This window comes from Anser brachyrhynchus (assembly GCF_964034855.1).
Source record: "Anser brachyrhynchus genome assembly, chromosome: 2".
Classification (NCBI taxonomy): domain Eukaryota; kingdom Metazoa; phylum Chordata; class Aves; order Anseriformes; family Anatidae; genus Anser; species Anser brachyrhynchus.
Window position 1 is genome coordinate 46,238,270 of NC_137695.1, and position 23,613 is coordinate 46,261,882.

Sequence of the window (23,613 nt, forward strand, 5' to 3'; positions counted from 1 at the left end):
GGAAGGAATTTTGAAAAACAGAAGTCAAAGAGATGCCTTTCATTCAACTAATTATGGCATATTTGCATAAAGATAGAAATGCGGTCAAAAGTTCTGAATAGTATTACTCCAAGGAGTGCTGAAAAGCAAAAATAAGTGACCGGTACAGTACAGTTTTTCAAAGCTTTTTCAAGATATTTCTTCATTCAGAAATTAATTTGAGAATACAAGACTTCATCAACAAGATTAAATTGCAGTGTTTAATGGACTCTTGGTTAAAACCACAATTATTTGATATTCAATAACATGCCAGCAATTATGATATTAAAGATAAGTGAAATACAATCATTATGATGATTGTAGAGTACGTACAACAGATTGGTCAGTTGAAGCCCAAGCTGTCAGCTACAGCACCTGAGCTGAGGTGAGAATATCAGACAGCAATTGAGGGGTGGTACCTTCAAGCCACTCAAGCTCAGTCACATGAGCACATTATGCTCTGACGTCTAAAACATTCAGGCACCTGAGATATAAGTTGATTGGTGACCAATGTTTCAAAGTCATTATAAAAAAGGGGAGATTGGTATAACACTGATAAGAGCAATTTATGAAGAAGCAAGGTGGAGAGAAGGGAGGCTGATACACATGGAAAAGAGCACACCTACAAGGAGGTTCAGGAAGGAAGGATACCATGCCATGGCACAGCCTCAGGCATACAAGGATTCTTCAGGGAGACAGGCTACTTTTACTGCCTAATGACAGTTGGGATGCTTTCATGCAAAGTTCTTAAAAATACAGGAATTCCACATGTAAAATTCTGTTTATACTTTCTAGAAGTCAGAGTTCATCAGAGCACAGTAGTACAGAAGTATTTTCATTGATATTCTGCTCACCAGCATATCCATCTCAGCAGCAATAACCTTTTTTTCTGTACGTGGTGCATCTCCACCCACTTTAAGAATGGCCAACATTTTCTGATAGCCCTCGAGCATCACATCACATTACATCTGTGCACATTTCAGACTGGCAATTAAATAACTTGTATTTGTCCAAAAGGCAAGTATCTCAGTGATAGACGTAGATGAAAAACAATGCCTATTCTGAGTATTAAAGATACTGAATTAAAGATACTGGATTGTGAAAGTAAATATCTTACTAATAGAGCATAAAGGAGAAGATAAAACATTGTTAGATTTTAAGAATTTTACATTTACTTCAAAGACACTTGAAGTCTTTCACATTTATTTTTTCAAGGTTTTTTCCACGACAAAGAGAACCAGCAATTTACCTCCAACAAGGAGAAAAATCCGTAGGTATAATCTCTCCTCTCAAACACTCTGAGGTGTCCCAAATTCATATCTTTGAAGAAAATATTTTCTTCATTTTGGGACTGCAAAATGTATAACCCAAATCAAGTTAACAGCTGTATGCATCAAATATAAAACAGATAGCAAACTTTTCCCCTACCAGGAAGGTCTCCCACATTACTTTCTCTTTTGCTTAGAATGACAAGGAGTGGTATTTTGAAAACCATTTTCAAGTATGTACTCTATAATATGTCCCAAAGGTAAAATCCTGACCACAGCAAGAGCTCTCATGAGAGCTTTTCAGTGCAACCCAGTACAATGACAACTTCATTTTGGAAACAAAAATATAGTCAGAGTAAACCTCTTCTTTAACATGGTCATGATTTCTGTGGGTTTCTTTGATTGTTTTACATTGAGAGAATTCTGAAAAAAAATGGTAATATATGCCATATGGGCACTGGAAAACTCACTTTTTATGTAACAAAGAATTCTTAGTGAACAATTAGTGCCAGTGCAGTCACTGTCTGACATAACATTTTCCCAGAATTTCCTATTAGAAAACCCTCTGTTCAGTTTCTTATGGCTTCCATTGACAAGGATAAAGTTCTCCACACTAAATATCTTCCACAAAGAGTGTTTGAGAAATTTTGGACTAGACTTAAAACTGTTTGGAGGAAGATCCTAGTGTTTTTCAGTATATTTAAAAAAAAAAAAATTAAAAAAAAAAACAACAACACCAAAACAAAAACTTTTTCACTGTTTTAAATGGGGGCTAGAATACGTCATAGATCTGTATGAGAAGCTCATAGGGAGTTTAGAACAAGACTGTCCATTGGGGAAGGAATACAGTTGGATCCCCTAACTACTTGTTATCCGTTAGAATAATAGATCTTTAGAGTGTTTTTAAAGGTTTTAACTTTCTTAACGTAATCAGAATGACCCCCCCCAAATCTGATAGCAACCTTCATGCGGAAGGAATCGCTTTCTAAGTGCTGTGCTCCCATTCCAGCATCTGTTTCAGTAATGCATCTGAGAGCACTCTAGAAGCAAGCCATAACATTAAGTCTTTGAAAAGTGGGTAACTTTAATAACAAGGTATTTGCAAAATCTTACAGAAAAGGAAAAAGGTCCAGTTATGGCTGCAATGCTTTCTGAAGTCCATTTACATGTCAAGTCATTCCTGTATAGCTTAATAGATGCTTAATTTGCACCTTCGTGGGCCAACTGAAGTTTCAGGACAGTAAATCCCCCTAAATTAGCAAGGAAGTTGGGGGTGGCTAATGAACGATTCCCTTCACTTCTGTTCTTCAAGACTTCTCCGTGAGACCTAGGAAAGAAGTTCAGCATCAGGTGTATGCTCCTAACTTTGCTATCAGTATTGAAGTCTTTTCCTTACTAGAAAACTACCTCTTATCCTGAAGTCTGCTGCTTAATGACAGAAAACCTGGATAAAACTGAACAAAAATCAGAAGTATTCCTACTTAGAACTTCAGGGGCAGCTGCAATCAAAGCTGGCTGTGTGAACACTAGGAGTCAGGATACTTCTTCCAAACTGATAATAGCTCTGAAACAGCTCCTTGCAATAAGCAGCAGTTTCTAAGAAGTTTTCCCTGCCAGGTGGGGATCCTCTGGAATGGAGTTTCAAACTAAAGAGATGACTCTGATAGATCGCCTATCACAAGATTTTTATGTCAATGAAATACCACATGCTGGCTTTTTATTTATTTATTTATTTATTTTTAAATTGCATAAGGAATCTAAATTAAAGTTACATTATTGAAGTTGCAAAGTCAGATATTTAAAATCCAAGGAAATGCCAAAGTAAAGGTTGCCTATAAAATAGAGGTAATAGTATCTCCTTATCTCCCAAGGTGGCTATAAGTCATTTTTGTGAAGCACCCAGCTAACATACTGACAATTGCTGTAGAAAAGGTCAGAGAAAATGAATAATTCTGTCTTCAGAGGTGGGTTTGAAAAGGATGTTACCCAACATGGCAATAAAGACTATCACTGAATACTGAACACCCAGGCAGCAATACAACACTGAACAGTTGCTCAAGGGCAGGATATACCTCACCTAAATATAGTTTTGTAAAAGACCCACTTTAATGTAGTCGTGTAGACTCTGTTCTCACTGAAGAGATCCATGCATCTCCAGAGGGGATTCACTGCATCCCAAGACCGTCTTCTGAGATGAGCAGGAAGAATAACCATCCATAGTTTCTTCTATTTCTCTTTAGACTTTAGAGGTAATTAGACTTCTGGTTTCAGCTACATACCTAATTGTGAGGCAACTATATTGAAGTGAAAAGAATCTCTCCTAAATAAGTACTGTCTATCCTGTGTCCTGAAGGACAGGGAAAAAAAACAGTAACATATTTGCAAAGAGCATTTCTAATGCATAGTTTAGTTCTGGAGATCTTCTAAGTTTAAGACTGATTTTGCAGACCATACTGTGAGTCTTCTAATACAGTATGCAAGTGCATTTGTATGCTAATTAATTGCAAATATAAACACAATCCAGTGTTCAAAACTTTATAGTCTCCTATCAAGGCAAGAGCCTATCAATTACCTGCTAAAAAGAAACATAGTAATTTGAGCTCAGTAGTCTGAATTAACGATGGGAGGTGTGAAAAACAAGGCATTACCAAAAATCATGCTCTCATCTTCAGTTTATTTGCAAAGCTCTCCAATAAAAGGCAATTATTTTCCTTATCCAAAAAAAGTACTTTCAAATATTGTTTCCATGCTTTGCGTGTTTCACCAACTCCAATTTCTTCACACTTTTTATATATATTTTACTTTGTATTATTCCTTATCCCTTCCATGTTACAAGACATTTTCATATTCTTGTGTACAAATTGTGTTGAGGTAAATATTGCACATTCACAGAAACAAAACAAACAAACTCAATAGGTCCTTACCACAGGCTCAGCTACGAGGACATGAGTCATTCTTGCTTTTGCCCAAAGGACATTTATTTGTTTAATATGAACTAGAATAGCCTCTGTAAGAATGGGAGAATATTTCTTCACCATAATTCAGGATCAAGTTATAAAACCGGAGAAGGGAGACTCCGGTTCATGAGAAGCCATCTACAACCACTGGGATAACCACTGGAGAGAGAGGAAAGCAGAATTACTCCCTTCTCTTTAGATTTCTGAATGGCCGTATTTTGAGAAAGGAAATGTATCCTACAATACAACGTGTTTCTTAGGTAAATTAGATGATTCATCCACCCCCAGATACTTCAGTTTGCCAAAAAAGCCATTCCATATCATATTCAAACAGAAGTAGCCTTTACTTTGGCAGAGAAGTTGGAAAATGATATTCCAGGTACAGTTGGGCTAAACAGTGGCTATTCTTAAGTAGAAGGACAAAACTGAGGCAAAATTCTGTAAAGGGGACGTCTCTTCAACCTTCTTAGAGTGTGGCTGCTTCATAATACAGTGAAATTTGTTTCAGCAGCACCTGGAACACAGTAACTCCACATAAGTGGCGCAGCTCCAGGGAGCAGACCCATACACAGCTGCCAGCATTTCACACACAACTGCTGATTAACTTGGTAGCCTGTCCTCCATCAGAAGCAAACAGAGTATCCCAAGAGAAAAACAACGGTTGCCTACAACACCCCATTTCCGTGCCCACCATTGCTGGTGTTTGTCCTGAGTCTAAAGCCTGAGTCTTGGCCGGCACTCTGAGGTGCTGCTCTTGGGTTTACCCATCACAGCTGAAGGAGAAGAGGGGCTGACTGACTACACCATCATCGCACTCGACTCAGAGCATGGCTATGAAGTCATCATCATCCTCCTGCCCTCCATTTTTTTTCAAAACAAGCCCCTCAATGAACCAAGCCCTGGAGTTACAAGGTGCCACCACTAAGCAGATGCCAAAGCTTTCCTTTCAGAAACAGGGGAAGGAAGTTGCTCAAACCCTCCCTCTTGACAAGCCCCAACACTCTCCTCTGGGAAAAAGAGGGCAGTAACTTCCCAAACTTATTTGCCCTCTCCCCTTCATCAGTGATGGAAAGCAGAAGAAATACTGAGAGCAACTGGAGTTTCTCGTTCCTGGGAGGAAGCATCGCTATATGGCTACTGCCAGGAAAACCCCATTCTTGTTCATTTCTGAGGACCTGCTTGCATTGCATGTGTGGGTCCGGCTCCTAGGCTAATCCCCATTTCTGTTCATACTCTCTGACTTAATGTCATCTCACCTGTTCAGCCCTTCAGAGAAGTTCTGCAAGGCTAAGCAGAGCATAATCAGGCGTGGGCACAGAATTTACCAGCCACAAACAAGCTCAAACACAGGCTTTGATCAAGCTTTAACACTCAATGAAAGCTGACCTTGAGACAAAAGAATTTGCAGACTAAGAAATAAGGTTAATCATCTCAAAGCATACAAAAATAAAGGAGAAGAGAATTCCCATTATCCAATATCAACTAATTCTTTGCATGGAACACACCACATCAGGATTTTGTGATATTGAAAAACAATGGATTGTGACATTTAGCCAGTTACCCAGAGAACAAGAATTAAACCTGCGATTAAAGCACACCAAGAAGCTTAGTTCCTATATAACCTGCAAACTTATTTATTTGGAGTTCCTCTAACTGGAAATTGCCAAACTTGTGAAAACAGTTGTGTCTACCTCAAGTAAAACGAGCATTAAAATGCAGTCAGACCCCTGCTGTCTGAAGATCAGATCCTTAATCTCCAACTCCCGTGGTTCACAAAACATCCCTACATTTCTATTGGAAATAAAACTAAGCAACACAGCATGAAGATGATAATGCTGATGTAATGTACAAGTCTAATTTTTCACAGCTTTCCAAAGATAGAAACAAATTGACAGAGGCAGTACATTGTCCAATCGCTCCACATGAGCCAAAAATTTTCAATCTCTGGTTATTTAAGATTCACAGACATGCACTACGTTTCTAGGACAGACTCCAGAGACCAACTAACTTTTCCCAGAAAACAAAACTGATGCACATGCACAGCAAAATTAACCTCTCAGATGCCAACCCATGGATTTAATCCCATGTCAATAAGACCACTGCCAAATACACTTCAGACCTGTATGCTAATTTTACACACTTGGCAAATAATGCTGTTAGAGGCTTGCAGTTCATTGCTATATACTGCGTGAGAACGGGAGCATAAGTAGCAGCCAGTTCCCATTGAAACACCTTTCAAGATTTAGAGATTATTTCTGTTCTGCTTGAGTCAAAACCAAAACCTTGTAATCATTTTTTTCTATGTATATATGTTTTCAGAATGAATCTCAACATTCATATAAAATTACCTGGATTAAGCTAAGTAACATTTGTGAGCACACCTCAGGTGTGGGTGATAAAGATCCAGTCCACTTTCTTCACTGCCTGACTCAAAGCCGAATTTCTGGGAAGCAAGAACTATGTCTCCAAACCTAAGTGCAGTGCCACAAGCACCATACTTTCCAGGAAAACTACAAATAAATTACATTGGTTCCTCTGCTATTCATCTCCACCTAAAAATACAGTGATAAAATTGTTACATTTTCATTAAAATCTCCAGGTTGCATAAAAAGAATTTTCTTCACTCAGATCCTTGAAAATTTCAAAGAGCACTTCAAAAAGCCTGTAAACTACACCAGCCCAAGTCAATGAAGTTATTCTAGATGACCAAGAAAAGTATGAGTGTACCACTGGAGAGACTGAACTGAAGTATTCAGTGTTTTCTTTGGAGATATGCAGGAAGGCTTCTTCTTTCACCCTACCATAACTCCAACACAAACTCAAGAACCTACAGGAAAAAAAAAGCCTACAAGACAAACAAAATACAGAAAAACAAACAAAACTATAAAAACAAAGAGGGAGGAAAAAAAAGAAAAAACATACCAAGCCATCAAATAGAAAAACTGACAGGAAAAATAGAAACAATGGGGGAAGAAAGCATGACCAAAACTCCAAAAAATCTACAGAAAAAACAGTGATGCTAAAAAAAATTGCATAAAAATGAACAATGAAATTACAAAAATCGATAAAGGTTTTACAGACAGACCTACAGAAAAAAAAAATAAAATAAAATAAACACTAATACTACAATATCCAGCACAGAATCCAGCACTAAAACTATAAAAAAAATACAAACAGGAAAGCCAAGCATGTAGAAAAAAAGAGTATGAAAAGCTTTTATGGAGAAAAAAGGCTCAGTTTAGCTCAATCTATTACCCGCCAAATGGCCAAAACAATCACTTCACGAGGGGATGAACCAGACGTACATCACCCACAGCACTATTCCAATCCAAAGTTCAGGCAGAAACTCAAATGGCCCCCTGAAAATGGAGGGAGGTTGCATGTAGCCGGGATAGCTTTGGGCCTTGGACAAAGCTCGCGTCTTGCTGTTGCAGCTCAAACCAGAAAATGCATCAAGACCTCACAGCCACAGCCCGGTCCCCCTTGCTCCTGCCCAGGCATGGGCAGCGCCTATTTTCCTTCCCGTCCGGTTTCCTGCTGCCGCTGAGTCCTGTGTACCCCTGCCAGGACCACATCCTGCCCAGCTTGGGGCCAATTCACCCCTTTGTCATCAAAGCTGCACCCGTCCCCAGTTGTTAACCTCCTCGGTTTAATGGGAGCCAGACCTGAGCCAGCACAGGCACACCAGCAGTGATGAACCCCGTGATGGCGGGCACAGCCTGGCCTTGCAGTACCAGTGAAGAATGAGAGTCATGAGGCAGAGACTTAAAAATAGAAGTAGCTTAGGGAAAACCCTACAGAAAAGCCACCAGCAAACACACACAGAAAAAAAAAATCCAGTGCAAATTTCAAGAGAAGAATTACAAAAAACCATCACCAAAACCCACAGTCCAATGCCAAATCCAAGGTAAAACACTGGAGAAAAGCCTACATAAAAGCCTCCACCACACAGGAAAAAAAAAAATAATCACATACAAATCCAAGTGAAAAATTTAGGGAAAACCCTAGAGGAAAGCCATCACCAAAACCCACATTGTCCAAAGACAAACCCATGGGAAAGTCTTAGAGAAAACCCTACAGAAAAGACATAACCAAATCCCAATAAACCCATGGAAAAATCCAAGGGAAAGGCTTAGAGAATAATGTACAAAAAAAGCCACCACCAGACTCCTCAAATGCACTGCAAAGTCCAGCAGAAGAACTTACAGAAAGCCCTACAGAAAAGCCACCAAACACCCAAATTTCAAATGCACTGAAGTGCACTAAATTCCACTGCAAAATCCAACAGCAAAGCTTGGAAAATAAACTCAAGAGAAAAGACACAACAAATACCCTCAAAATCCAATACTTGCAGAAAAGCCTCCACCAAAAGCCAAATAAAATAATGCCAAATTAAACCAGAAAAACTTAAGGAAAACTCTACACAATAGACACTACCAAACTCCAAAGTACAAAGAAAAAAATCACAAAAAAAATTTTGGAGAAAACCCTACCAAAAAGACACCACCAAAGGGGAAAAAAAAATACAAAACACAAGGGAAGAATTTAGGGAAATCCTACAGAAAATCAACCCCCAAAACTCAATGGAAAATCCAACATTAAAAAAGACAGAAAACCACACAGAAAGGCTACCACCAAACCTCAAAAATCCATTGCAAACAAACAGAAACACTAAGACAAGACCATATAAAAAAGTCACAACCAACCCCATCAAAATCCACTGCAGAGTCTAACAGAAAAAAACAGACAAATCCCCTACAGAAAAGCCACCACAACTCTGCCAAATTCCACTGCAAAATCCAAAAGAAAAGCTTAGAAAAAAAATCAAGAGAAAAGCCAACAAAAATTCCCAATAATCCAATGCCAAATCCAAAAGACAGACTTAAAAGGAAACTCTACAGAAAAGCCACCACCAATCATAAATAAATAAATAAATAAAGCTAATATAGAATACAAGGGAAGAATTTAAGGAATTCCCTATAAGCAAACCCCAGGGAAAATCTTGGAGAAAACCCTACAGAAAAAATGCAGCCAAACTCCAAACATCCCATGGAAAAATCCAAGGGAAAGACTTGGAGAATAATGTACAAAAAAGCCACCAAACTCCCCAAATGTACTACAAAGCTCAACAGAAGAGCTTACCGAAAACCCTACTGAAAAACCACCAAACACCAAAAATTCAAATGCATAATCCAAGGGAAGAAATTCGAAACCCAAACTCCAGTGAAAAATCCACGGGAAAATCTTATAGAAATTTCTACAGAAAAGCCACTACCAACGCCCCCCATGCCCCCCCCTCCCCCTCCCAATCCAATGCAACATCCACATTAATGTAGGGAAGACCCTACAGAAAAGCCTCCACAAAAAGCACACACACAAATTCAATGAAAATATCCAAAAGAATAATTTAGGGAACACCCTACAGAGAACCCACCACCAAACCCCTAAAATGCAATGCAAAATCCAACAGCAAAGCTTAGAGAAAACCGTAGTGAAAAACGACCAAACACCCAAAATTCAAATGCACAATGCAAGGGAATAAATTACAGAAAACTCTACAGAGAAGCCACCACAAATTCATCAAATTCCACTGCAAAATCCAACAGAAAAGCAGAGAATAAAACTCAGTAGAAAAGCCAACACAAATCCCCCCATAATCCAATGCCAAATCCAACAAAAAGACTTTACAAAAGCTCTACAGAATAGATGTAAACAAACATCCGAACTCCACCGCAACCAGCAAACCCCAAATTCCACTCAAAGTCCATCAGAAAAATGGACAGAAATCTGTACAGAAAAGCCACCACCAAACCACAAGAATCCAAAGCAAAATCCAACAGAAAGCCACCACCAAACACCCCCAATCCACTGCAAAATCCAACAGAAAAATATTAGAGAAAACCCTACAGATAACTACCACTAAACATCAAAACAATCCAACGCAAAATCCAAGGGGAGAATTCAGGAAAGCCACCCCCCACCCCCCCCACTTCAAAAAAAAAAAAAAAAATCCACAGGAATAATTGAGGGAAAACCCTACAGAAAAGCCATCGCCAAACACCAAAAAAAAGATACAATGCAAAATCCAAGGGAAGAATTTAAGGAATTCACCACTGAAAAACCGCCACCAAACCCCAAATATCCAATGCAAAATCCAAGTGAAAATCCAAGTCCCCCAAATCCCGCTGCGAAATAGAATAGAAAAGCTGACAGAAAACTGTACAGAAAAGCCACCACCAAACCCCCAAAAAACAAAATCCAACAGCAAAACAGAGAAAACCCTTGAGAAAAGCCGCAACTAAACAAAAAATCCATGGCTAAATCCCCCCCAAAATAGAGAATACACACAAAAAAAAAAAAAAAACAAACAAACAAACAAAAAAAAAACACTACCATGTCATCCAAAAAATGCAATGCAAATTCCAAAGAAAAATCTGAGAGAAAACCCTACAGAAAAGGCACGACAAACCCCCCCCCAAAATCCAACGAAAATTCAAAGGGAAAAACTTGAGAAAAAGCCTACAGAAAAACCAACACCACAGAACCCAAAATTCCAGTGCAAAAAAGGAACAGAAAAAAACACCACAGAAAAGCCACCACCAACCTTTAGAAAAAAAAAAAAAAATCTAATGCAAATTCCAAAGGAAAAGCTTGGAGAAAACCCTACAAAAAAGCCACCCCCAGTCCCCCAAATTCCATTGCAAAATCCAGCAGAGAAACGGGGAGAAAATCGTACAGAAAAGCCACCACCAAACACAAAATATCCAATGCTAAACCCCCCAGAAAAATGGACAGAAAACCCTGTAGAAAACCCAACATGAAACCCTCCAAAACCCATTGGAAATTCAAAGGGAAAAACTTTGGGGAAACCGTGCAGAAAAGCCACTATCAAACACAAAAAAAATCCAATGATAAATTAAAGAGAACAACTGACAAAAAACCCTGCAGAAAACCCACCACTAACCCTCCCCCCAAATCCAATGGAAAGTCAAAGCAAAGATCTTTCAGAAAGCCTACGGAAAAGACACCAACAACCCCCCAAAATTCACTGCAAAATCCAAGGGAAAATTTTGGCGAAAACTCTGCAAAAAAGCAACCAACAACCCCCACATCCCCAAAATCCAATGTAAATTCCAAGGGAAAGGCTTAGAGAAAACCCTACATAAAATCTCCCTCTAGTCTCCCAAGTTCCCTCCCAAGTTCCACTGTGAAATCCAACAGAGAAACTGGGAGAAAACCGTACTGAAAGGCCACCACCAAACACACACAAAAAAAATCCAATGCTAAACCCAAGAGAAAAACTGACAGGAAACCCTGCAGAAAACCCACCATTTACCCCCCCAGATTCATTGGAAATTCAAAGGGAAAATCTTTGAGAAAGTGTACAGAAAAGCCACCACCAAGCCTCACAATTCCATTGCAAAATCGAACAGAAAAACTGTCAGAAAACCTTCCAGAAAAGCCACCACCAAACCCCACAACACTCCAATGCAAATTCAATGGGAACATCGCAGGGTTAACCCTACCAAAAACCCACCACCAAGCCCCCAAAAGTGCAATGCCAAACAAAACAGAAAAACAAAGAAAAATCTACAGTGAACCCTCCCCCCCGAAATAAATCCAATGCAAATTGCAAAGAAAATTTTGGAGAAAACCCTACAGAAAAGCCAACTGAACACCAAAGGAGACCAAAGCAAAAAAACTAGGGAAAACCTTAGAGAATAATCTACCAAAAAAAGCCACCAAAAACCTCACCAAATTCCACTGCAAAATCCAACAGAAAAAAAATATGAGAGAAAACCCTACAGAAAAGCCACCTCCAGGCACCAAAAAAAAAAAAAAAAAAAAAACAAAAAAACAATGCAGAATCCAAAGGAAGAGTTTAAGGAAAACCCTCCAGAAAAGACAATACTGAATATCAAATATCCCAACAATGAAACTAGAAAACACATCAGAAAAAAAAAAAAAAAAGTCAAGGCAAGAAAAAGAAAAAAGAAAAAGCACAGTGCAAAAAGCCCACAAGAGAAATAGAAAAAAAAAAATTCCCCACCACCCCCCAAAGCCAAACCAAAATTAAAAATAAGTGGAAAAAAAGGAATAAGAATGGAAAAGAAGTAAAACATAAGAACCAACAAGGAAGTTACAGTGGCCTCGCGTGGAAAATGTGGCCTCGCGTGGAAAACATGGCCTCACGTGGAGCACCCATCTCCTCCACCCGCTCCAACCCACACCCACAGCTTAGCTCTCGCACCTGGAAATCACTTTGGTCCCCCATGGCACAACCATCATTGCACGCTTCAAGGGCTCCAGCCCAGGCTGACGGCACCCTCAAGAGCAATCTAACACCTTCCGAGGAAATCAGTAACAAGCGCTTCACTTCAGGAATTGCCTTTGGACAGAAAGAAATTTGGGAAATAAAGAAGGGAAAGCACAGGTGCACAGTACATTTCTCCTGCAAAAAAGCCCACCCAAGTGATTCCCCCACTGCACAAGCCTCCCAGTCGCAAGGCAGAGCCATAAATACAGTGTTTGTTTAAAGCTCTTTGCAAGGCCATCACTTCTGACCCTACTCAACCAAGGCACGAAGATGCCTGCTACCAGCAGGGGCCCAAAACAGCTCCACGGAACAAACACCAACCTGATGCTGAGCTCTTCTCACCCCCCAGTAGCCATTTATGCTGACCCTACCTCATGAGAGGTGGGACACAGAGGGCTCCCACATCACGAGAGCCATCTGAGGAGGTCTGCAGCAACCTTCATCTAATCCAGTCAGGTCCTGCTCCCCTATGGCATATGTTACTCCACCAGAGGGTTTTCTCCTCCTCCTCCTCTGTACTTTGTGTCACCATTTCCTGTTAGCAGAAGAGCCCCAGGAGTGGCTAACAAGGAAACTGCAGTCCCACAACACAGGCTGACAGCAGCCTTCTACCAGAGCAGATGCTGGCTTGCACATAGACACCAAGACTTCCCCTGACTGCATCCACACAAGATACACTCTGCTCTAGCACAGGTGGCCAGTGTTCATTGTGAGAGGCATGAGATCAACATGCTCTTCCTGTAACAGGAGAAGAACAGGCTCCCAAGACTTAAAATCACATCAAATAAATACTGGGACACAGCACTTACCGCAACTTCTACTGCTAGGATCCTGACACAGCAGGACTCCCCGCACCGCAGCCAGCGTGGACCAACCTGCAGCTGCCAGAGGACGGCTCTGCAGAGCGCTCGTCCCACCTGGGCACCGCACAGTGCTGAAAACTTGCAGCATTTTGTAACCTAAATTTCACCGTTGACAGTGTCATCAAGTTCTTGCTTTCGTATTGGAGGTTCAGTTCCAGAAATCTCAGTTCTTGCTTTAAAACAAGGCACAGGAAGAGCCTTGGAGCCAGAGTTCACCAGAAGGAATCCAAGCCATGCTCAAGCAATGAAATCAGACTAAAAGTTAAGCTCACAACTTTTCAAAGGAATGAATGCTTAGAATCAATGGGAGGAATCGCTGGCCTTCTCAGCAAAGCTGAGAGAGAAGCACTGACTGCTTGCAGCAGTCAAAGAAATTGGGTTCGTCTTCCACAAAAACGATAAGTCAACAGCACTCCTGCTCCCAGAGCACTTCTTATTGGAGACAGGAGGAGATGCCTTACCCAGCTGGCAGCAGAATTAGGCCTTAAAAAAGCCTCCAGAAACAGGTCCAGGGTGTGTGTGTGTGTGCTGGCTGGCTGGCTTCCTTGCTTATCAAGCTGGAGCCTCTAACAGCAAAGTAAGAAGTGCAGGGGAATGGTGGTACTCCCTCTGCTTTCCTCTCTCTGTGTGCTGCAAAGCACAGCTAGTAGGTACAACAAATTGCTTAATGTGACTTGGCTACCTGTGAGCTCTGGGGTACCAGGAGAAGACAAGTCCCTCTCAGAATGATGAGAAGCCATGTGCCAAGCGGGAGGGATGGGCTACAAACTTTCTAAGATGACTTCAGTGAGGAGCACCCCATTTCTTTGCACTGGAAGCCAACAGCATCCCACAGCTGCTGCCTTAAGGGGACTTCAAAAGCACCATTTGCAGCTGAGCACAGAGGCAAAGGGTTCAACACTTGGACAAACGTCCAGAAAAATGTAGGGATGTGCAGTTGCAAGAAGTGTGTTATGAGGCAGAGTGTCTTGCTACAGGGAAAAAGAAAAGCTGGGAGAGGCAGGAGAGCGCTGTCTGCCCCACTTCTACCCCCACGGGCAGCGATGGAGGCTGGAGCTGAGGGCGCTTGCTTCTCCCATGTGCCTGGTGACAGGATGAGGGGGGATGGGCTAAAGTTGTACCAGGGGAGGTTTAGGTTGGATATTAGGAAAAACTTCTTTACTGAAAGGGTTGTTGGGCATTGGAATGCGCTGCTGAGGGAAGTGGTTGAGTCACCATCCCTGGAGGTCTTTAAAAGACGTTTAGATGTAGCCCTTAGTGATATGGTTTAGTGGAGGACTTGTTAGTGTTAGGTCAGAGGTTGGACTAGGTGATCTTGGAGGTCTCTTCCAACCTAGGCAATTCTGTGATTCTGTGAAAGCGGGAACAACAGCCCCATCTACCGGGCTCTTGGAGCCCCAGGAGCCGGGCACTTGGGAAAGCCGCCTCCCCTCAGCGCCTGGGCGGCGCCTCCCCGCTGCTCCCGGCCGGGCAGGGGTAGGGCAGGGCCGGGCAGGGAGCGCGGGGCGGGGAAGGACGGAGCAGGGGCGAGGCGGCCGCGGGAGGAGGAGGAGGAGGAGCGGGCGAGGGGTCCATCAGCTGACCGCGTCCCGTGACGGGCCCCGGCCTGACGGCGGCTGCGCCGAGAGGGCGGTCTCGTAGCCGGAGCTAAGATGGCGGCCTCCAGAGCCAGGCTCTGAGCGGGGCGGAGCGGCTGCCGGGGCAGGGCGAGGGCGAAGGCTCCGCTCGGCGGCCCTTCACCGTTATCGCTGTCAAGCGAGGTGCTGGTGGGGGCAGGCCCGGGCAGCGCAGGCTTCCCGGCCAGGTAAATCCCAGCGGCGGGGGACGGGAGGACGAGGAGGAGGAGGAGGAGGAGGAGGAGGAGGAGGCGGCGGCGGCGGCCGTCTTCCCTCCCTTCTTCCCCAGCCCCGGGCGGGGCCGTTGGGGCTGTGTGGGGAGGGGGGAGGGGCAGGTGAAGCCCCCTTGCCCCCCGTGAGGTGAGGGGCGGGCATGGCTGGTTCCCCGGTGAGGTACGGGGGTACTCGCTCCTAAACCCTTCTCTTCCCGTGCCTTTAAGCAGGAGGAGAGAGGCTGAGTGTCCCTCTAGCCTCAGCCTGCCTGGTGTTTCACTGTTCCTCTGGTCCTCACGCAGCTTCTGTAGCCGCGGGGCAGGTGTGTCCTCTTGCTTGGATGAATGCTGCTGTGGCCATTAAGAAGCGAGCCCTTCTCTTTCTTTTCCTGGCCTCAGACTGAAATATCGTCATTGTGAAATGCTCTGGAAAATGATTTACGAAGAGTGGGAGAGATCCGGAGGAGGCTTGCTTTTACAGAAATGAGATTTGTTTATCTTTGAGCAGTAATAGTATGCCTGAAGAGCATGAACAGAATTAAATGTTTGTCTTGGAAAATCTGCTCTTCATGTTCTTATTTTTTTTTTTCCCATTTTTTAGTTTCTTCCCTTGGTTCCTTTTCATTTACTTGTTCCTTTCTGAAATTTGTAACAAGTAGTCGTACTAGATGGCTTTCTGTCTGCAGAGACCCGCCAGCAGCTTTCAGGGTAGGTTGTCAGGTGTTGCGCACCTCCATAGATGTCCCCATGCTGGGGGTTGAGCTCTGCTGGGAAGATGTTGTCTCAGTGCTGCAGTTCCAGGTTTTGTTTTGGTTTTGGTTTGCTTTCAGCTTCGTGATGTCGAGCTGTGGGAATGTTTGAGCATGCTTCTTGGGAAAACGTAGGCAGATAAGTTTATTTGGAGTCTTCCCGTGAATGCAGTTACTTTCTGCTCCGTAGCTGCTTTTGAAGTTAAGATCATCTGAAATATATTTTTCCTTTTCCTCTTACACATTGTCACAAATTGGATTGTGGCTGTGTCTGAAAAGATAAAATTTGAGTAGACAGTTGCTTTGTTTCCTATTATTCTGTGCTGATTAAGAAATACTGTGTTTCAGAAAATATTCAGTGTTTTAGAACTTAAAGCTTGATTTCAAAGAACTTTTGCTTCTGGCTGATTAGAAGCTGCTTCCTTAGGCTACTTGATTGTAGGGAGATTTATAGAGAAGGAGGAAGGCTGTCCAAGGGAGTGCTAGTTTCATCTTTGAACTGAGGTAGGAGTTGCTGTGGCTTAGTTCACAGTAACAAGCCCAATATTATGGATATAAAAACAGTGCTTGGCTCTAGCCAGCTTCATTTTACAGATCTGCATCTTGGTTCAGTTCCTGACTGATATAGATTGTGAAGTGCCAGAACGCTTAATGGAAAGGAATCAGTAATTTCTGGCTATTGCTGTAAGTTCTCCCACTTGAAACAGGTTTCTGAGTGCTTGGAGACTCAGCTGAGTATCTGTCCCCATGTTGCGTAGACTTTCCAGGAACTTTACCTTGCATTTTAGCCTTGCTGGAATAAATTTCTAAAATGATTTCATATGTATTACTTGCTCCTCTGGGTGTCATGTGGTATTCATCATGGTTTCCAAACTCTTAGTTGTCCTGAGGGACTGAATCACTGCATTTCTACGTCTCAAGCGGTATGCTAGAGACTGGTTTTAAAGGTCAGGTCTGTTTCAGACTGAGCTAGTAACTTTTCTTTTAACCTGGGTTTAGAGCTCAGTAAATGAAGCTTACTGACCCAATAAAACAATTCTTCAGCTGACATTCAACTGTGTTTTGATGTGTTAAATATTCAACTGTTCCACTTTTCAGTTTGCTTCTGAAAAGAGTGTTCTCAAGTCAAAAAAAACAAAAACAAAAACAACTTCATGATTATCCAGCCTTACTAGTAATACTTAACATAGAATTGTATTCTGAAGAGGTATGTCAAGGTGGCTAAACTATGACTGAAAGGAACGCTTCTTAAAAATCCATTAGTGAGTAAACGCTTGTTCTCATACTCACCTGTTTGGCTGCTGGATCAGGTCGGTTCATTGAAAAAAGTCAAAAAAAAAAAAAAAAAGAAAAAGAAAAAAGAAAGCCAGTATAGACAGAAAAGAGAAAACATGTATGGAATAATCTGCTTATCCTCCCCAAGGGAGTGGGAGCAGTCAGCTGGCGGATGGCCACTAGTGTTACCACTGTTGTTTCTGGTAGTAGCACGACTGGCATTCTCAGTCTGCTTGCATCCAGGATTAGCAAAGGCAGCGATGCTGCTGTGACTGTGGCAGTCTGCGCTAATTATCTTTTAAGGATTTGTGTGGGTCTCATGTCCTTCTTATCTTGCAAGAAGGGCTGTGAGTCCCTGCGCAAGAGATGAACAAATCTCGGTTTCTGAAGCTAATTATGCTGTAGTACTTTAAAAGCGGAGCCTTTATAGGGAAGAGTTTAATGTTTCTTCAAGAATCTGGCCGAAAGTGAAACTGCCAGTTAGCCAACATAGCAGTGAAAGAGGTAGATTAAACCTAGACAGCTAAAACATTTCAGTGCAGAAGAACTGCATAAGTAATGCCTCCAAAATCTTCAGTAGATGTGTAAATGACAGGAATTTGATACTGGAACATCTAGCTAAAAAATACGTATGTAGAACCACAGATAGACAGAACCTTGTTCTTTATCAGTGCCTTGCTTTTGCTTCTGTCCAATTGGTCCCTGTTTTTTATCCTCTTAGTATGTCTTCTCTCTCTCTCTCAGGAAAGTCACACTTCAGCTTTATGTATAATCTTATCAACGCTTCTACCCTCCAAGCATGATGGTGTAATAGAATAATCTTGTTTGGGGCCCTGCAGTGCTACCTTAGCGTTGGTTAAACCTTCATTTAAGAGAGAAATGGAAGTTTTCTAATAGCGTAGGAATAATGTAGCCAGGAATAAAGCCAGTTGAATTCTGTACTAAACTTTGAACCCACAGCCAAATTTCTGACTTTATGCTTAAGCATCCCTTAGTTCAAGTAATTACAGCTATGCCTATCGCTTTGATGCCTGCAAAGTTACAGCTTCATTTCGAACTCTGAAAGTATTTGTTTGAGATTGACTCGTCTCTGTTTCCTGAAATAGATTCTGGTTTCCCAGATGGTAATTCTGTCTGAAGGATGTGAAATACTGGAGAAGTGAAAAGTATATGCAAGTTGAACACAGCTTGTGTAATGCACCTATTCATGTAGCTTAAACTCGGAGGCAGGGGTGTCCTGGCAGCAGTTCAGTCTCTTCAATTTTAGGGGTTGCTATTTGTGGTACATGCAGAACATGAAGATGCAGTATCAACTCTTCCCCAAAAGCTGTTCCACTGCTACTTACAGTGCTAAAAGAACCAAAAAGAAAAATATTGCTGAACTTCTGTATTGTGTATTATAATTAGCTTTTTGGCTAATCAGGTATTGGGGGAATGAATTTGCTAGGCTCAAAAGTGAAGTTCAAAGTCATGGATTATATTTTGCCTGCAGGAACCTCAGATTGTTTTGGCTATATTCCACGTTCAACCTGCTCTCTCCCTCAAACAGATGAAACATGTTTTTAAAATACTATTTTTGAAGTTATTGTTGCCTTTAGTCCGGTGGAAATAGAACCGAACTAAGCATTTCGTATTAAATTGAGAGATGTGTATAGTATATCCAATAGCTGTGCTGCAGTATGTTCAAAACAACTTTTGAATTTTTGATTTTTCTATTACTGGATGCCCCAGGCACTAAATCACTAAAATTGGCGACTTATTGTCTTGGATGCTGTTTAAAGTGAAATGTAGCATATGACTTTAGAAAGTTGACTGACTTGACAAAAAATGGGATTATCTTAGATGCAGGAGGAAGAGGTAAAGATAACAATAAGAATATTCTTCTTTTGGTGATATAAAATGGATAAGCAGGTTTCTATCACACTGTCAATATGGCTGATCTTTAACAAAAACCTGATGTGCTTTGCAATGGTAGTGATCGCGCTATTTCAGGTAATAAAGTTACTGTGTGTGAGTAAAGGGAGGTAACTTTTGCGTTTCTTGCATCTAAAAGGCTGACATTAATTTTTCCTTACTGTGGAACCATAGACAACTGCAAAATAACTGCTGAACTTTAACACAGCAGCTCAGAACACTAGGCTGTTGTTAGCCTTGTTCTCTGTTAAACAGCAGGAAAATGTATCAGTTAATTCTTGTGCACTAAATCTTGGCATATTTTGCCTTTCTGCTGGTCCCCTCAGTAGGAAAAAAGGCTCCAATTGCTGTCAAGTAGCACAGTGAGTAAAGCCTCAAATCTTAATGATTGTAATAGTTTTAAAAAGTCAGGTGGGTTTCTCACTCCCACTACATACACAATACTTTATGTATCAGTATCCTGAGACTAGTTACATGCTGGTGTCAGAATTAATAGAAGCTGCTGGTAGGAACTCGCAAATGAGTTTTTCTCAGAGCAGTATAAAAGCTAGATGTTTGCTCTGCAAGTGTGGTAACACCTCTCTTTACTATAAAGCAGGTGGTGTTCAGGTCTGGGAGACAACAGAGCTGGTTCAAGTAGGCTGGTGCTGGGAAAACTGTGGAGTTTACAGATAAATAGAATTTACAATCCCGTGCTTAGTGGAGTTTTAAGTTTATATTCTACTTGCTGATACACCAGTCAGTGTCAAGAAAACAGGTTAAAAAGGGGGGTATGAAGCTTGTGTCTTCAACTTCTTTCTGAAAGCTAACAATAAAAACACAAGTGCTGCATCTAAAGGGTGCCACTATACAGCAAGCTCTGTATAGTTTGGACTAAGTGTACTGTTTTGATGCTATTCATGGAAAAAATAATACAGCATAGTTCTTAAACAGGAACAGTGCTGCTGAACATCTTAACTTCTCCTGAAGCTTCGCTTCAAAAAGCTGTGTTATAAAAAACCTTGCTATGGGTCAATTGGATATTAACTCTGGAGAATTTGACTCAGATTGAGTCACTGAAATATGTAAATGCTGGTTTTGTCTCTTCCCAGGGGCAATACAATACCACAAGTTCTCTTCACTAGGTGGTGGTGATGGTGCTGATTCTTCACCTGAGGGTAGGGATTCTCTCATTCATTTCAGTCAGGCTATCCATTCTTCACGTTCATGACTACATAACCGCTACAGTCTTTGCTCAGAAAGAAAACAGCCTTAAGTTGTAGAGAGTAGAAATTAGCAATGACCTAACATTACAGGCCAGCCATCTCAAAGTGAGGAAGCTTTCTTTTGCTGAGCAAGTAGAATTATCTGAGTGCAGAAAGGTAGCTGGATTTGTACTCTATTTACTGAAGTACCATGACTGGGATTGAGTTACTTCAGGATGTGAATTCTTGCCTTTTTCTATAGTGTGATGTTTTGAGGATGCTGCTATAATAGTACCAGTCAGAGCAATCGAGCAGGGAATCATGTTTTGACGTGTTCAAAAATAAAACTGATGTTGTAGCAGTAAACTGGGAGTAATGATTTCTCTCTGAAGTGCCTTGCATGTGTAATAAAAGCGAAGTGAAGTAAAAGGAAGCCTAACTTCCCAAGTACATGGCGTGCAGGAGTTACAATCATAGAAGAAGGTATTTAGCAGCTCCTAAAGTAATGATACAGTTAAGCAGTTGTGGGCAAGTTTCACTAAATTCCTGTGTGTTTAGGGAGTAGGCATTCATGTGTGAAATAAGCATGTCAAGATCTTAGTGGTGGAGTTGCTTAAACTTTTACAATACAGAAAGGGTACTTGGCTCTTTAATCACACTGCTTGGCTAATAAGTTTCTCAACTTCAAATTCCATTTCAGACTGGAAAATACACTGTTTTTTTTTCCATGTTTTTCCTTACTGTTTAAAAAATGGCAATAGAAATCTGGCTTAGTTTAGTTACAGATGTAGGGTGCTCTACTGGAATCATCTTGGTGTTAAAACTGCCAGGAATTGGGTGTTCTGGAGATAGGATAAAATGTGATTGAGTGTGCAAAGGTACAGGAAAAGTGTGATTGTAATAAGGTAGCAAATGACGGGGAACAAGTTCTTGTGCCCTTATGCTGTTTAAAAAGTAACTGGTATAACAAAATCGAGGGGAAGTAATTCCTGTTCAACTCATCAAGCACTTAATTGACGTATTGTTTGCTAAACAAGCATTCTTAATACCTTTGTGGAATTGACAGAGCAGCAACTTGAGTGTCTTAAAGCATATTGATGACTAGTGAACTTTGGTTGTAAATGAAAATCGTGAGTATAAACAGGATGTCTCTCTTGTTTCCAGGTCTTCGCACAAAATGAATATAATTAGAGAAAACAGAGATCTCGCTTGTTTCTACACAACAAAACATTCATGGAGGGGAAAGTAAGTAATTTAACATTTTTTTTCTAACGTTGTGTGTGATATTTATCCTCTTCATTATTGGATTTATCTGTGTAGTTCCTGTAGTCATAGGTGAAAACTGAACTAAGGGCTCCTGTTGCTCTGAACTAGCTAGCTGTATCTCAGTAGAATCAATCTGGATTTCAAACACTGAGTCTCAGCCTTGCCTTTGCACATGTTCCCACACTTTAGTGTAATACTTAACATGTTGTGTAATAGATTATCTGTTAAACTACTAACTGAGATTATTTGAAGACTTCTGTTGCTAGAAATACACTTCATCCCTGTTGGGGGTCTCTTAGATCTAAAAATGAATCTTCAGGGTGCTTCTGTCTACAAAAGCTAAGGAACCTCTTAATAAAACTGTCTATTAGGCTCTCATCTGGTTGCTGTTATACTATGTTTGGAGTCAGCTGTTAAGCACACTTCTTGAAGCTGCACAGGAATTTCTTTGGTATCCTTGCCCACCACCCTTCTTGTGTGCATAGTAGCTCTGTGGAATATCGAGATTTTCTGCTTGTTACCTGAACGTCAGCCAAAGAAGGTATATTGTCTGCACCTCGAAAGAACAAGTTCTGTTTTGTTCTGATTATAATACCTGAGTGATGATGTCTGAATCTTTGGCCAGCTAGTTGAAACTGGGTTTTTTTGAATTCTTGTGGGTTTCACCCAGCAGGTAGCTAGACACCACACAGTCATTTGTTCGCTCCCCCCCCACCCCAACAGAGTGAGGGGGAGAATCAACAAAGGTAAAGGTGTGAGAAATCATTGGTTTAATAAGCAAGGGGAAGAAGAAAAAGTGATGCACAATGCAACTGTTCACTGCCAGCCAACCAAAGCCCAGCCAGTCCCCAGGCAATGGCAGCACCCCTGGCCGACTCCCTTCAGTTTTATTGTTGAGCATGGTGTCATATGGTATGGGATAGATATCCCTTTGGTCAGTTTGGGTCAGCTGTCCTGGTTCTGTCCCATCCCAGGTTTTTGTATGCTCTGAGCATACTTACTGGCAGGGCAGCATGAGAAGCAGAACAGTCCTTGACTCTGTGTAAGCACTGTTCAGCAACAAACAAAACACTGGTGTGTTATCAATGTTATTTTCATCCTAAATCCAAAACACAGCACCATACCAGCTACTGTGTAGAAAACTAGCTCTATCCCAGCTGAAACCAGAGTATAGCTTCTAATGATATTCTGAATTCTTCCTAAGAAAGAGCAGGAATATTGGGAAGAAGGATGGGATTGCAGAGTGGCAGCTGCAAATCTTTCTCAATTGAGCTTTGAAGAATCATGAAATTGCTACAGTGTCTAATCAGAGCTCCCTATCTTTCTGAAGCAAAAACTAAAGTCCTGGATAGTTCAGAGTTCACAGTGGACTGAGCAGTTCTCTTGAGGGTGAAATCTTTCTTCTTTCAAGGCAGATTCTTGAGAGTGATTTGTAATAAATACTTATATTTACCTTGCTAGAATTCTGGTACATGTGTAAATCAAGTCTTACCTAAGATCCACATGCTTTGGATCCCTGTGGGAATAAGGGAATAAACTTGTCTCCTTTAGTAACAACAAAACATTATGTTGGGGTAGAACGGTAGAATTTCTCCCTCTTAATCTTTTCATCCCTGCAGCAGAAAATATCTGGTCTCTTCCCATGAAGTTTCTGTGCATATTTGTAAATTTGGCATGCATACAAATTGAGCCATTTAGTGTAAGAGCACACAGTGCTCAAATTAGGGCTCTTGCACAGTGCCTTCCATTAAAAATCCTGCTCCTACATGACGCATCCTGTTGAAGTTACAGTAAGATGATCTCAAACCTTGGTAGTGTTCTCGTAAGGAAGAAAACTCACTGGCCTTTTTTTTTTTCTGACACATAACGAAAGGGGAAGAATTATCTAGTGAGTAGTCGCTGCTTGTTATGTTGCAGTAGAAGCTTATATTTGAATACTTAAATCTACTCTTCATAGCTGCAGACATGGAATAC

General features: G+C 41.3%; 1 protein-coding gene and 1 long non-coding RNA gene across 7 annotated transcripts in view; one reads left to right on the forward strand and one right to left on the reverse strand.

Annotated features, from left to right (window-relative positions):
- Positions 1-2,277: 2,277 nt before the first annotated feature.
- LOC308190421 lies at positions 2,278-13,794 on the reverse strand. 5 transcript variants are annotated; one of them, XR_013947176.1, is made up of 4 exons: positions 13,370-13,794; positions 12,495-12,632; positions 4,211-4,402; positions 2,278-2,613 (listed from the first exon to the last, which is right to left on the reverse strand). It is a non-coding gene; the product is annotated as an uncharacterized lncRNA (long non-coding RNA). The 5 variants fall into 5 exon arrangements; XR_013947177.1 differs by lacking the exon at positions 13,370-13,794 and adding an exon at positions 12,882-13,058; XR_013947178.1 differs by lacking the exon at positions 13,370-13,794 and adding an exon at positions 12,932-13,057.
- A 1,187-nt stretch (positions 13,795-14,981) lies between these two features.
- DNAJC13 (DnaJ heat shock protein family (Hsp40) member C13) overlaps positions 14,982-23,613 on the forward strand; it is a 54,530-nt gene continuing 45,898 nt past the window's right edge. For both annotated transcript variants that reach the window (XM_080583490.1, XM_080583491.1), the window contains exons 1-2: positions 14,982-15,227; positions 21,538-21,618. In XM_080583490.1, coding sequence (XP_080439616.1) covers positions 21,551-21,618 — 68 coding nt within the window. In that variant the 5' untranslated portion in view covers positions 14,982-15,227; positions 21,538-21,550. The remainder of the gene's footprint in view (positions 15,228-21,537; positions 21,619-23,613) is intronic.